The sequence below is a fragment of the Nomascus leucogenys genome, chromosome 17 (assembly GCF_006542625.1).
Source record: "Nomascus leucogenys isolate Asia chromosome 17, Asia_NLE_v1, whole genome shotgun sequence".
Classification (NCBI taxonomy): domain Eukaryota; kingdom Metazoa; phylum Chordata; class Mammalia; order Primates; family Hylobatidae; genus Nomascus; species Nomascus leucogenys.
The window spans coordinates 60,649,843-60,663,635 of NC_044397.1; the positions used below are offsets into that span (position 1 = coordinate 60,649,843).

A 13,793-nucleotide genomic window follows, 5' to 3' on the forward strand; every position below is an offset into this window, starting at 1 on the left:
ACTCATGAGCTGAAGCAATCTACCTGCCTCGGCCTCCCAAAGTGCTGGGATTACAGGAGTGAGCCACCTCACCCAGCTGTCCTGAACTTTTTTTTTTTTTTTGAGACAGAGTCTCGCTCTGTCTCCAGGCTGGAGTGCAGTGGCATCTGCCTCCCAGGTTCAAGTGATTCCCCTGCCTCAGCCTCCTGAGTAGCTGGGACTACAGGCGCGTGCCACCACCCCTGGCTAATTTTTTGTATTTTAGTAGAGACAGGGTTTCACCATGTTGGCCAGGATGGTCTCAATCTCCTCACCTCGTGATCCACCTGCCTCAGCCTCCCAAAGTGCTGGGATTACAGGCGTGAGCCACCACACCTGGCCTGTCCTGAACTTTTAAAAGAGTCAATATTGGCTGGGTGCGGTGGCTCACGCCTGTAATCCCAGCATTTTGGGAGGCCGAGTTTGGAGGATCACTGGAACTCGAGTTCGAGACCAACCTGGACAACATGGTAAAACCCCCTCTCTACTAAAAATAGAAAAATTAGCTGGGCGTGGTGGCAGGAGCCTCTAATCCCAGCTACTTGGGAGGCTGCGGAAGGAGAATCACTTGAACCTGGGAGGCAGAGGTTGCAGTGAGTGAAGATCGCCCATTGCACTCCAGCCTGGGTGACAGAGTGAGACTCTGTCTTAAAAAAAAAAAAAAAGAAAGAAAGAAAGCCGGGTGCAGTGGCTCACGACTGTAATCCCAGCCCTTTGAGAGGCCGAGGCGGACGGATCACGAGGTCAGGAGATTGAGACCATCCTGGCTAACACAGTGAAACCCCATCTCTACTAAAAATACAAAAACAAAATTAGCCGGGTGTGGTGGCGGGCGCCTGTAGTCCCAGCTACTTGAGAGGCTGAGGCAGGAGAATGGCATGAACCTGGGAGGCGGAGCTTGCAGTGAGCCAAGATCGCGCCACTGCACTCCAGCCTGGGTGACAGAGTCAGACTCCGTCTCAAAAAAAAATCATTATCACTTAAGGAAAACAATGTCGCCATGCACCTGTAATCCCACCCACTCAAGAGGCTGAGATTTAGCCAGTCCCCTAAGATGAATATTTATATTTCCTAAAATTGCATTCATACAGAACCATTGATTCAAATAAAACAAGAAAAACATGGAGTAAAAAAAAAAAATAAAGTCCAGGAGTCCAGTCCTGCACTGAGTCCAGGAGTTTGAGGCTGCAAGTGAGTTATATTGCACCACTGCACTCCAGGTTGAGTGACAGAGCAAGACTCCATCTCTAAACAAACAAACAAAAAAAGTGGGAAGGAGCAAAGACCACACAGTGTATGATTCACTGTAAAAGTCCATCCAGGCCCAGTGGCTCACACCTGTCATCCCAGCACTTTGAGAGATAGACGTGGGAGGATTGCTTGAGCCCAGAGATCGAGACCAGCCTGGGCAACGTGATGAGACCTCTTCTCTACAAAAAACTTAAAAATTACCCAGACATGGTGGCACATACCTGTGGTCCCAGCTACTTGGGAGGCTGAGGCAGGAGGATCACTTGAGCCCAGGAGGTCGAGGTGTTAGTGAATGATGTTCGTGCCATTGCACTTTAGCCTGGGTAACAGAGCAAGACCCTGTCTCAAAAAAAAAAAAAAAAAAAAGAGAGAAAAGTCCAGAAACAACAAATCTATACAGACAGAAGTCATGTTTGCAGTTGCCAGGTGGTGAGGGGACTGCAGTTGAAGCAAGATTGACCACATATGGGCAGAAGGCCTTGTACTGGGGTGATGGAATGCTCTAAAACTAACTGAAAATTATTGAACTGTGCTCTTAAAAAGGGTAATTTTGGCCAGGTGCAGTGACTCACTCCTGTAATCCCAGCACTTTGGTAGGCCGAGATGGGTGGATCACCTGACGTCATGAGTTCGAGGCCAGCTTGGCTGACATAGCGAAACCCCATCGCTACCAAAAATGCAAAAATTAGCTGGGCATCTGTAATCCCAGCTACTTGGGAGGCTGAGGTGGGAGAATCACTTGAATCCAGGAGGGGGTGGTTGCAGTGAGCCAAGATCAAGGCCACTGCACTCCAGCCTGAGTGACAGACTCCATCTCACACACACACACACAAAAAAGGTAATTTCATCGTATGTGAATTATAATGTCAATAAATTTTTAAAAGCTAATAAGCAGAAATTCCAGGTTTTGTTTTTGTTTTGTTTTTTAAGGTGGAAAGACTGCTCTGGAGTAAAAGAAACCAAAGACACCTAAAAGTCAAATATAATGTGTAAAACTAAAAATATAATGTGTAAAATTAGATCCTAGGAGTGGTGGAGACAGGAGGAACAGTTATAAAAGACATTCTAATCGTACATAAATTATACCTTAATAAGGATGATTTTAAAAATACTTCCTTATAGAAAGAGCAGGATTGAAATAGAATTTTTTTTCCTTATTTCTTCAAAAAAAAAAAAAAACAGGCCAGGCACAGTGGCTCACGCCTGTAATCCCAGCACTTTGGGAGGCCGAGGTGGGCGGATCACCTGAGGTCGGGAGTTCGAGACCAGCCTGATCAACATAGTGAAATCCCATCTCTACTAAAAATACAAAAATTAGCTGGGCGTGATGGCGCCTCCCAGCTACTTGGGAGGCTGTGGCAGGAGAATCACTTGAACCTAGGAGGTGGAGGTTGCAATGAGCTGAGATTGTGCCATTGCACTCCAGCCTGGGTAACAAGAGCGAAACTCCATCTGAAAAAATAAGTAAATAAATAAAAATATGGAATACATGTGTAGAACATGCAGGTTTGTTACCTAAGTATATGTGTGCCATGGTGGTTTGTTGCACCTATTGACCCTGAAATAGAATTTTATTTTTTTACTTGTTTTGAATCAGAGTCTTGCTCTGTTGCCCAGGCTGGGGTGCAATGGCACGATCTTGGCTCACTGCAGCCTTCATCTCGCAGGTTCAAGCGATTCTCCTGCCTCAGCCTCCTAAGTAGCTGGGATTACAGACATGCACCACCATGCCTGGCTAATTTTTGTATTTTGAGTAGAGATGGAATTTCACCATGTTGGCCAGGCTGGTCTTGAACTCCTGACCTCAAGTGATCTGCCCGCCTCAGCCTCCCAAAGTGCTGAGATTACAGGTGTGAGCCACCATACCTGGACAGAAAAAGAATTTTAAAAAGCAATAAACATAAAAACACATTATAAGAACAAGGGGGGACATCTGACTGTGAACCAGATATTATAGATTTTACAGATTTTCTGATGTGGAGAAAGCCATTGGCTGACTTTCCCAAAAATGGTTCTTGTGTTCTCAAAGACCCTGAGGCCATACTCTAACCCAGCCTGCTCAACTTGCCGTCTGCTGGGAGCCTGCCTCATAATAGTGGCAATTTCAACCTTTCTTTGCACTATTAGGTTTGTGCTTGCTTCTCACTTTTTCTCAATATGTTTTTAGGGACACAGGTGCTAGAGATTGATGAACACAAAAATTGGAATCATGGGCCGAGAGCAGTGGCTCACGCCTGTAATCCCAGCACTTTCGGAGGCCGAGGCAGGAGGATCACCTGAAGTCAGGAGTTCAAGACCAGCCTGACCAACATGGAGAAACCCCGTCTCTACTAAAAATACAAAATTAGCCGGGCATGGTGGCACATGCCTGTAATCCCAACTACTCGGGAGGCTGAGGCAGGAGAATCGCTTGAACCCGGGAGGCGGGGGGTTGCAGTGAGCCGAGATTGCGTCATTGCACTCCAGCCTGGGCAACAAGAGCAAAATTTCGTCTCAAAAAAAAAAAAAAAAAAAATTGGAATCATGGTTCCCTCTGAAGAGGAAAGAGCATGCAACTGAAGAGGACTTGCAAAGGGCATTTCTGGGATACTAGTAGATATGCTGGGGATCTTTTTATTTCAGGTCTTTAAACCGTACATATTTTATAGACTTGTGGTAGGCAACTCAAAGATGGTCCCTTATCCCCACCTGTATAAATTGGGTTTCATCATGTTGGCAAGGCTGGTCTCGAACTCCTGACCTCGTGATTCACACGCCTTGGCCTCCCAAAGTGCTGGGATTACAGGCCTGAGCCACCATGCCAGGCCGCCTGGGTAATTTTTCTATTTTTAATATAGACAGAGTTTCACCATGTTGCACAGGCTGGTCTTGAACACCTGGGTTCAAGCGATCTGCCTGCATTGGCCTCCCGGGTGCTGGAATTACAGGCATGAGCCACCATGCCCAGCCTAGAATATTTTTAAAGGGCTCAGAAGGGGTCTATCACACAGTTACTGTGATATTTCTTCTGAGCCTTCTCTAAACCAAGCTTTAGCCTAGGTACTGGGATACACTGGTGAAAAGCTAGACAAATCCCTGCTGGATGTTTACACACTAACAGAACTGTTCATGCATGTACCATGTGCTAACCACTCTTCTAAGTACTTCATATCTAATCCCCACAACCCTGTGAAGCTGAGTTTTTTTTTTTTTTTTTTTTTTTTTTGAGCCAGAGTCTTGCTCTGTCACCCAGTCTGGAGTGCAGTGGCACAGTCTCGGCTCACTGCAACCTCCGCCTCCCGGGTTCAAGTGATTCTTGTGCCTCCACCTCCCAAGTAGCTGGGATTACAGGCGCATGCCACCACGCCCAGCTAATTTTTGTATTTTTAGTAGAGACGGGGTTTCACCATGTTGTCCAGGGTGATCTCAAACTCCTGACCTCAGGTGATCCGCCTGCCTCAGCTTTCCAAAGTGTTAGGATTACAGGCGTGAGCCACCGCGCTGAGCCAAGTATCTTTTTTTTTTTTTTGTGACGGAGTCTCACTCTGTCACCCGGGCTGGAGTGCAATGGGGCCAATTTTCGGCTCACTGCCAACTTCCACCTCCCAGGTTCAAGAGATTCTCCTGCCTCAAGCCTCCTAAGTAGCTGGGATTACAGGTGCTTGCCACCATGCCTGGCTAATTTTTGTATTTTTAATAGAGACGGGGTTTCACCATGTTGGTCAGGCTGGTCTCGAATTCCTGGACTCAGGTGATCCACCCGCCTCAGCCTCCCAAAGTGCTGGGATTACAGGTATGAGCCACCGCGCCCAGCCCGGAGTATCTTCTTATTCACTGTGTAAGGTATGGATATATACAGCAATCTCACAGTGTGGTCTAGGCAAACTCCCGCCTCTCAGCTTGTAAGTTTCCTAAGGGTTTCCATGAGAGCCTCCAATCAGCAGAAAAATGATGGGTTTTCCTGGTTACCTTTATTCCAAGCACCACTTCTTTCTCAGGGTAGCCATTTGAGACCTTTCTGACCAGGTCAAATCTTACTACACATGCTGATGACACGTTACCAACTTGGCATCTGACTCACTTTCCTTTTTTTTTTTTTTTTTTTTTCTGAGACGGAGTTTCCTCTTGCCCAGGCTAGAGTGCAATGGTGCGATCTCAGCTCACTGCAATGTCGGCATCCCCAGTAGCTGGGATTACAGGCCAATTTTTTGTATTTTTAGTAGAGAGGGAGTTTCACCGTGTTGGCCAGGCTGGTCGCTAACTCCTGACCTCAGGTGATCCACCCCCCTTGGCCTCCCAAAGTGCTGGGATTACAGGCGTGAGCCACCGTGCCTGGCCTGGCCTTCCTTTCAAAAGGTCTGTTGAGGGAGGAAATTGTCTACTTTGGCACATAATTATCTTCCCAGTGATTGGGCATGGTGGCTCACAGCTGTAACCCCAGCACATTGGGAAATGGAGGCGGGAGGATTGCTTGAGGCCAGTTTTTTGTTTTTGAGACAGTCTCGCTCTGTCACCCAGGCTGGAGTGCAGTGGTGTGATCTTGGCTCACTGCAAGCTCTGCCTCCCAGGTTCACACCATTCTCCCGTCTCAGCCTCCCAGGTAGCTGAGACTACAGGCGCCCACCACCACGCCTGGCTAATTGTTTTTGTATTTTTAGTAGAGATGGGGTTTCACTGTGTTAGCCAGGATGGTCTCCATCTCCTGACCACGTGGCCCGCCAGCCTCAGCCTCCCAAAGTGCTGGGATTACAAGCGTGAAACACCGCGCCCGGCTGAGGCCAGTTTTTAAGACTAACTGGACAACAGAGCAAGACTTTTTTTTTTTTTTTATACTGGGTCTTGCTGTCACCCAGCTGGAGTGCTACCACAGCTCATTGCAGCCTCGACCTCCCAAGCTCAAGGGATCCTCCCACCTCAGACACCTGAGTAGCTGGGACCACAGGCATATGCGTCCACATCCAGCTTTCTTTTTTGAGACAAAGTCTCACTCTTGTCCCCCAGGCTGGAGTACAATGGCCCGATCTCAGCTCACCGCAACCTCTGCCTCCCGGGTTCAAAGATTCTCCTGCCTCAGCCTACCAAGTAGCTAGGATTACAGGTGCCTGCCACTATGCCTGGCTAATTTTTGTTTGTATTTTTAGTAGAGATGAGGTTTCACCACGTTGGACAGGCTGGTCTCAAACTCCTGACCTCAGGTGATCCGTCCGCCTTGGCCTCCCAAAGTGCTGGGATTACAGGCGTGAGCCACCGCGCCTGGCATCCCAGCTTATTTTCTTATTTGTAGAGTCAGGGTCCCCCCACATTGCCCAGGCTAGTCTCGAACTCCTTGGCTCAAAGTCCTCAGGCCTTGGCCTCCCAAAGTGCTGGGATTACAGGTATGAGCCACCACAGCTGGACCCATCTTTTTTTTTTTTCTCTCATATTCTGTCTCCCAGGCTGGAGTGCAGTGGCATGATCTTTGCTCACTGTGCTTCCTGGGTTCAAGCAGTTCTCCTGCCTCAGCCTCCCAAGTAGCTGGGATTACAGAAATGCACCACCATGACCATATAATTTTTGTATATTTAATAGATGGGGTTTCTCTATGTTGGCCAGGCTGGTCTCAAACTACTGATCTCAGGTAATCTGCCTGCCTTGGCCTCCCAAAGTGCTGGGATTACCGAGGCCTGGCCCAAGTATTAAACTCTGATACCAGATGTCAGGGATCACGCTGGGCACTGGAGAAATTAAAAATAATAAAAAAAATGGGGCTGGGTGCAGTGGTTCACGCCTGAAATCCTAGCACTTTGGGAGGCCGAGGTGGGCGGACTGCCTGAGGTCTGTTCGAGACCAGCCTGGCCAACATGGTAAACCCCTACTCTACTAAAAATACAAAAAATTAGCTGGGCGTGGTGGCGTACACCTGTAATCCCAGCTACTCTGGAGGCTGAAACAGAAGAATCGTTTGAACCCGGAAGACAGAGGATGCAGTGAGCGGAGGTAGTGCCATTGCACTCCAGCCTGGGCAACAAGAGCCAAGCTCTGTCTCAAATAAAAAAGAAAAAAAAGAAGTTAAATACTTGGGTGAATAAAAGCAGTTAATGACTTGATGTGGTGAGACTATTGTTAATTAATGGAATAAGGAAATATTAGGGATAATGAAAGGATGTTTGATGTTTATTTCCACCTTGCACTCAGGTCTGAGCCACAAGTACATTAAGACATTGAATGGTATCACCCAGGGAATACGTAACCAACCAGACAATGTATAAGACTGAGATGCGTTAAGCGGTGGTGGTGGTAATTCACGCAGAAGGAACCAGACAGTAAAACAAAAATTGCAGAACACACCAAATGAACACATCTGACACCTTTAGGATAGGCAAACTTGATTGCTGGGTTAACAACTCTAGAGGTCTGTTAAGGTGGGCAGTGAAGGGGTTTCCTCAGCTTAGGTTGTCCTGACATGTACTGTTAAACCTATACATCTAATTGCCAGCAAGCACTATACATATAATTCCATGAGAAACCAAGTCCTTAGTGGGAAGGGTATCCCTTTGACCAGATCTTATGGCTTGAATTGGTCAGGTTTGCAAAACCTAAGTCTCCATAACCAAAGCTAGGGAGAGGCTCTATATGCTAGAAGCAGTACCTCCTCACTGTACATAGTCTGCGCCTTAGCCCTCTGCAGGGAGACTGACTGCAGCACCAAGTACCTGGCTTTTTAGACTCTACATAGGAATTCCACCATAATTAAGATGTATAAACTTGACCTACAGACTAAAGCCCAATATGCTTCCCTCAAGAACATCAACTGTGTTCAAGCTTAGCTTTGTTACAGAAAATGAGGTAGGGTGCGGTGGCTCACATCTGTAATCTCAGCAGTTTGGGAGGCCAAGGCAGGCACATCAGCTGAGGTCAAGAGTTTGAGACCAGCCTGCTCAAAATGATGGAACCCCATCTGTACTAAAAATACAAAAATTAGCTGGGCATGGTGGCACACACCCGTAATCCCAGCTACTCAGGAGGCTGAGGCACTAGAATCACTTGAACCCAGGAGGTGGAGGCTGCAGTGAGCTATTGTGCCACTGCATTCCAGAAAAAAAAAAAAAAAAAAAAAACTATAACGGATGTCTCAATTTTTGACATTAGTCATCTTGAAGAACACCTCTAAATGCATGAACTCACTGATCCAGCCTCTTATTTCTGGCTCCTTGCTTTTCCTGCCTCTGCCTACCTCTGAGACACACCCAGGCTGTACAGTGGCATGATAGTAGCTCACTCTGGGCTCAAGCAATCCTCCCACGTCAGCCTCCAGATCAGCTGGGACTAGGCATGCACCACCAGGCCAGGTTAATTATTTTTTGTAGACAGTGTCTCACTATCTTGCCCAGGCTGATCTTGACTCCTGCCCTCAGGTGGTCTTCTGCCTCAGGTAATACATTACAGACAGTGAGCCACCATGCCCAGTTGCTGCCTACATTTTCAATATTCTACTCAACAAACATTGACACCTCCTGGGACTGGAAAGTAAAAAAAATCTAAGTACTATGTAGAATTAAGCAAACAAGTGATGTTTCAGAAAGCCTACATCAACACTAACTCAAACAAGACAGATAATTGTTTAGTTTTTATTTCATAATCATAAACTTAACTCTGCAATCCAGCTAGGCATGGGAGGGAACAAGGAAAACATGGAACCCAAAAGGAACTGCAGCGAGAGCACAAAGATTCTAGGATACTGCGAGCAAATGGGGTGGAGGGGTGCTCTCCTGAGCTACAGAAGGAATGGTCTGGTGGTTAAGATAAAACACAAGTCAAACTTATTCGAGTTGTCCACAGTCAGCAATGGTGATCTTCTTGCTGGTCTTGCCATTCCTGGACCCAAAGCGCTCCATGGCCTCCACAATATTCATGCCTTCTTTCACTTTGCCAAAGACCACATGCTTGCCATCCAACCTTGAAAGGGAAGAACAATCACTATGACTGGCAACCACAAGCAGCCTCCATGTGTCATGAACCAAGATGAGAAAGGTAGCTTTTTTTTTTTTTTTAACTAAAGCCTTTTGTACTAAATTTCATTAAACATAGATTCTCCAATTACCATTAAAGTTACACATATAGAATGAATTGCCCCCCCCAAAACAAACAAAACAAAAAAAACCCCAAAGAATCAAAAAACCCAACCAATCGCATGTTATTAATAGTAACATAAAAGTAGCACTTAATTGGCTGGGCACAGTGGCTCATGCCTGTAATCCCAGCACTTTGGGAGGTCAAGGCGGGCAGATCACTTGAGCCTAGGAGTTCAAGATGAGCCTGGCCAACATGGTAAACCCGGTTCTACTAATAATACAAAAATTAGGTGGGAGTGGTGGTGCATGCCTGTAGTTCCAGCTACTCGGGAGGCCGAGGCAGAAGAATTGCTTGAACCCAGGAGGAGGCTGCAGTGAGCTGAGACGGCACCACTGCACTCCAACCTCGGAGATACAGCGAGATCCAGTCTCCAAAAAAAAAAAAAAAGCACTTAATTGGTTGGGCACAGTGGCTCATGCCTGAAATCCCAGCACTTTGGGAGGCCAAGGCAGGTGGATCACCTTAAGTCATCACGAGTTCAAGACTAGCTTGGCCAACATGATGAAACCCCGTCTCCACAAAAATACAAAAAATTAGCCAGGCATGCTGGCACACATCTGTATTCTCAGCTACTCAGGAGACCAAGGCAGGAGAATCACTTGAACCCAAGAGACAGAGGTTGCAGTGAGCCCAGATCGTGCCACTGCACTCCAACCTGGGCAACAGAGCAAAACTCCATTTCAAAAAAGTAGTACTTAATTGAACCACCCAGCTAAGTGCCCAGTTTCTATTATAGTATCTGACATTCTATATCACACTGGCTATATTTGTAGCTATGTATGCTCTTCTAGTATCTTAGGGATGAAAAAGTCTGTGGAAGGAAAGGTTGAAGAAAACAAGTAGTGTTTCTTCCGTTCCCCCCAGGGCAACTTTTCATTTAGTCAGGTGGTTAGTGTGCCATGTTGTACCCTTACCACTCAGTCTTGGCAGTGCAGATGAAAAACTGGGAACCATTTGTGTTGGGTCCAGCATTTGCCATGGACAAGATGCCAGGACCTGTATGCTTTAGGATGAAGTTCTCATCTTCAAATTTCTCCCCATAGATGGACTTGCCACCAGTGCCATTATGGCGTGTGAAGTCACCACCCTGTCAATATATAGGAAAAATGTCACTTCTGACAACATAACCATAAAGTGTGCCAAATCTGCAAGGTTCAAACTTTAAACCCAAGTTCAAACTGAATAGAAGGGTTAAACACAACCGAAATGGTAGAGTAACAGCTCAGATATGTGTATCCTGAAATATTCTGGCTCAATCCCAAATGAAGGGAGCAACCCAAATAAAATAAAATTCAGTAAATTTCGTACCTGACACATAAACCCCGGAATAATTCTGTGAAAGCAGGAACCCTTATAACCAAATCCTTTCTCTCCAGTGCTCAGAGCACGAAAATTTTCTGTTTAAAAAAAAATTAAACACACATATACATACATAAAAAAATATATATATACACACACACACACACAAATTGTCACAATTGGAACTTCTTTGTTAAACTTAGAAAATGGACCAACCTGCTGTCTTTGGGACCTTGTCTGCAAACAGCTGTAAGAGAAAATTAGTTAATTAACATCTGCTTATTTTGTTGCTTAATACCCATGTCTTTAGGGGCTTCTGAGTCATAAATTCATTTTCTCACTAGAATACTTCTTCAGTAATTAAATCCCAAGAACAGCTCCTGACAGCCATAACGCCCCGCAGGCAGTTGGGTTAAGAAACATGAAACCCAAAGACATGCCAAAAATCCAGAACTAGTCATAACTTAAATAGTGAGACTTCTAGAAAGTGTCTCATCACAGTAGTACATCACACCTACTTCTGAAAAGATATATGGCTTCTTAAATGTCTAACACCACCCCCCAACTTGAGCTAGAACCTACAAGGCAAAATTCTAAGGAACAGCAAGCACTGCTGCACGATCAGGGGTAAATAGCTGTTCTTTTAGTCACTTGTAATGAAAATGCTACTACCTCCAATCTGTTAACATAGCTTTATGGATTAGATGAGCAGTCACTTCTTGGTTTCCAGGCCCCTTACCTAGTAGTGGGGTAAAAAATAAAGATTGGTTTCTAGTATATCTGGTTTTGAACCTTTCTTGAATGTATAATACATTATGGCTAGAGAAGTAGCTTAAAAACCATAAGCATTTACAAGCCCTTTCATAAAAACAGCTTGTTTAAAAGTAGCATTTTATAAGCTATTTCACAGACGTGACTGAATTAACTATTAGTATCCGTGGACATTTCTCTTACAACAATGTATTTTTTTTTTTTCGAGACAGAGTCTCGCTGTCGCCAGGCTGAAATGCAGTGGCTGGATCCTGGCTCAATGCAACCTCCGCCTCCGGGGTTCAAGCCATTCTCCTGCCTCAGCCTCTACAGTAGCTGAGATTACACGCAAGCGCCACCATGCCCGGCTAAATTTTTACATTTTTAATAGAGGTGGGGTTTCACCATGTTGGCCAGGATGGTCTCCATCTCCTGACTTCGTGATCCTCCCGCCTGGCCAACGCGCTTATTTTTTAGTTTTTAGGTATTTGTACCTAGCATGTATGGTCTTTCTAAAACATCAGCTTTTCTCAGAGCTTTGTAATACATTTAAGTTACTATGGCTTCCCTTTCAGACTTTCGCTAAAGCCAAAGCCCTCATTGGCAGTTACCCCTCCATTCTCATCACGACCTGCAAGTCCTTTCTCATTTCCCTTAAGCTCTCTGGGTAACCTGATGCCTAGCATTAGGTCAGGCCAGGTTTCCACGAAAGCCCTTGTCACTTACCAGCTTTGACTACAGTCATAGGTGGGGTGGGGTGTGGATTCACATGCAGTGTTTCAGTGCCTACTATGTGCCAGGCACTAGGGACAGGCTAGGCAACAAGGAAATCGCCCTGTCCTCACGAAGACTGCATGAGGATCAATCTATTTTCGGAATAAGATCCCAAACTAGCCATTGGTGGCCTTTTGAGATGTGGTTTAAAGGAATAAAACCACTAACATCCTATCTCGCTACTCCCTAAGGTCTATCCATATTCACTGGAATGGAATCGCACTCAATATTTAATTTTTAAGACACACGCCAAGTTTAGATATTATGCTGTAATTACAACTGATCTTGAAGAACTCATTTAACGCTCTCAAAACTAATTAGGTAATCACTGGTAATCCACCTTGGTCAGAAGAGGCCTGCCTTGTGGCCAGTCGCAACTTGCTTGCTAGGCAGAGGGACAATCGGGAGGGGCTCAAGAGCGCCTCCCCCGCCAGCGCCGTCACTGCAGTAGAAGGCGGTCCTTGGGCACCAGCAAAGGCAAGGCCCATTTTCACATTTCCGCTTGGGGGTAGGGGACACGGAGGGACGTTTGGGGCACATGTATAAATATTCCTCTTTATCCAAATGGAAGATATTTCAAGTGGCAACCCGTCACATCCCAGCAAGTCTCCTTTTATAACATGGCCTCCCGGGATCTACAGGACTGAGCATGGACGGGCTCACACCGCGCCTCGATCCTTGAGAAAAACCCTCAAGCAAACAGCTTCTCAGCTCAGGATGTAAAGCACCCGTGCTGCCAGGGGACAGCTTCCCAGGAAGGCGGTCGTTAAGCGCTCGTGAGCGCGCTTCTGGCTCCGGTATGCGGTTCCCAGGCCGAGCTAGGGCGGAGCCCAAAGACTCTCAAGGCGCGGACCTGAGCGCGGCCGCCGAGCACGTGCGTCGGGCAGGACAGGGCGCGGCAACATGAGGCGGGCAGACGGACGCGGGCCCCCTCCCCCAACGGCCGCGCAGCCGCCCCGCCTGCCTTTGTCCGCCGCCGCCCCGACCTCCTCCCCGCGCCTCGCGGACCTCCCAAAATGGCCCCTAGTCAGGAAATGGCGCCGCCGCCCGCCCGCGCTCGCCCCTCAAGAAGGGTCGCCCCGCGCCCGGGCCTTCGGGGCGCCACCACCCACCCCGACCCCGGCCCGCTTTCTGGGCCCCATTCCCGCACGCCGCCGCCCGCCCGACCTCAAAGGAGACGCGGCCCAAGGGCTCGCCGTCGACGGCAATGTCGAAGAACACGGTGGGGTTGACCATGGCTAACAGTACACAGTTTCCCTCGGCGGCGGCGTCTGCAAAGCGGCACGAGCCTGGCCTCCCGCCCCTTTTATACCACGTTCGGCCCCGCCCGCAGCCCGGTCTCGCGCCTGCGTCCTGGCCAATCGCGTCTGCGACTTCGCCAGAGTGACAGTGCATCTGGCCTATAGACGGAAGCCGGCGCTGGTGGGGACGACACGAGAGGCGCGCGTGCGTGCTAACGCGCGGAGGCAGGTTCCCGCCCGCGGGCTCCGTCGCGGTGGCTGCGGCATGGGACTCGGGGCGGGGCGGCAGTACGGGACGCGGGGCACGGGGGAGGGTCAGTGCGGAACGGGGGTGGGCAGCATGGCGCGCGCGCACGCGGGAGACGGAAG

The 13,793-nt window shown here is 47.7% G+C and overlaps 1 protein-coding gene across 1 annotated transcript; it reads right to left on the reverse strand.

Moving 5' to 3' along the window:
* Nucleotides 1-7,380: 7,380 nt before the first annotated feature.
* Nucleotides 7,381-13,503, reverse strand: PPIA (peptidylprolyl isomerase A). Its single transcript, XM_003268878.4, has 5 exons — nucleotides 13,351-13,503; nucleotides 10,876-10,906; nucleotides 10,669-10,757; nucleotides 10,275-10,447; nucleotides 7,381-9,183 (listed from the first exon to the last, which is right to left on the reverse strand). Exons 1-5 carry the CDS (start codon nucleotides 13,417-13,419, stop codon nucleotides 9,048-9,050), a joined length of 498 nt encoding a protein of 165 aa, XP_003268926.1. The 5' UTR covers nucleotides 13,420-13,503; the 3' UTR covers nucleotides 7,381-9,047.
* Between the last annotated feature and the right edge of the window lie 290 nt (nucleotides 13,504-13,793).

Coding starts and splice junctions, on each gene's coding strand:
- PPIA (XM_003268878.4), bottom strand. CDS start 13,419: ATGGTCAACCCCACCGTGTTCTTCGACATTGCCGTCGACGGCGAGCCC. Junction 10,907..13,350: donor TGGGCCGCGTCTCCTTTGAG/GTCGGGCGGGCG, acceptor TTTCTCTTACAG/CTGTTTGCAGACAAGGTCCC. Junction 10,758..10,875: donor CAAGGTCCCAAAGACAGCAG/GTTGGTCCATTT, acceptor TTTTTTAAACAG/AAAATTTTCGTGCTCTGAGC.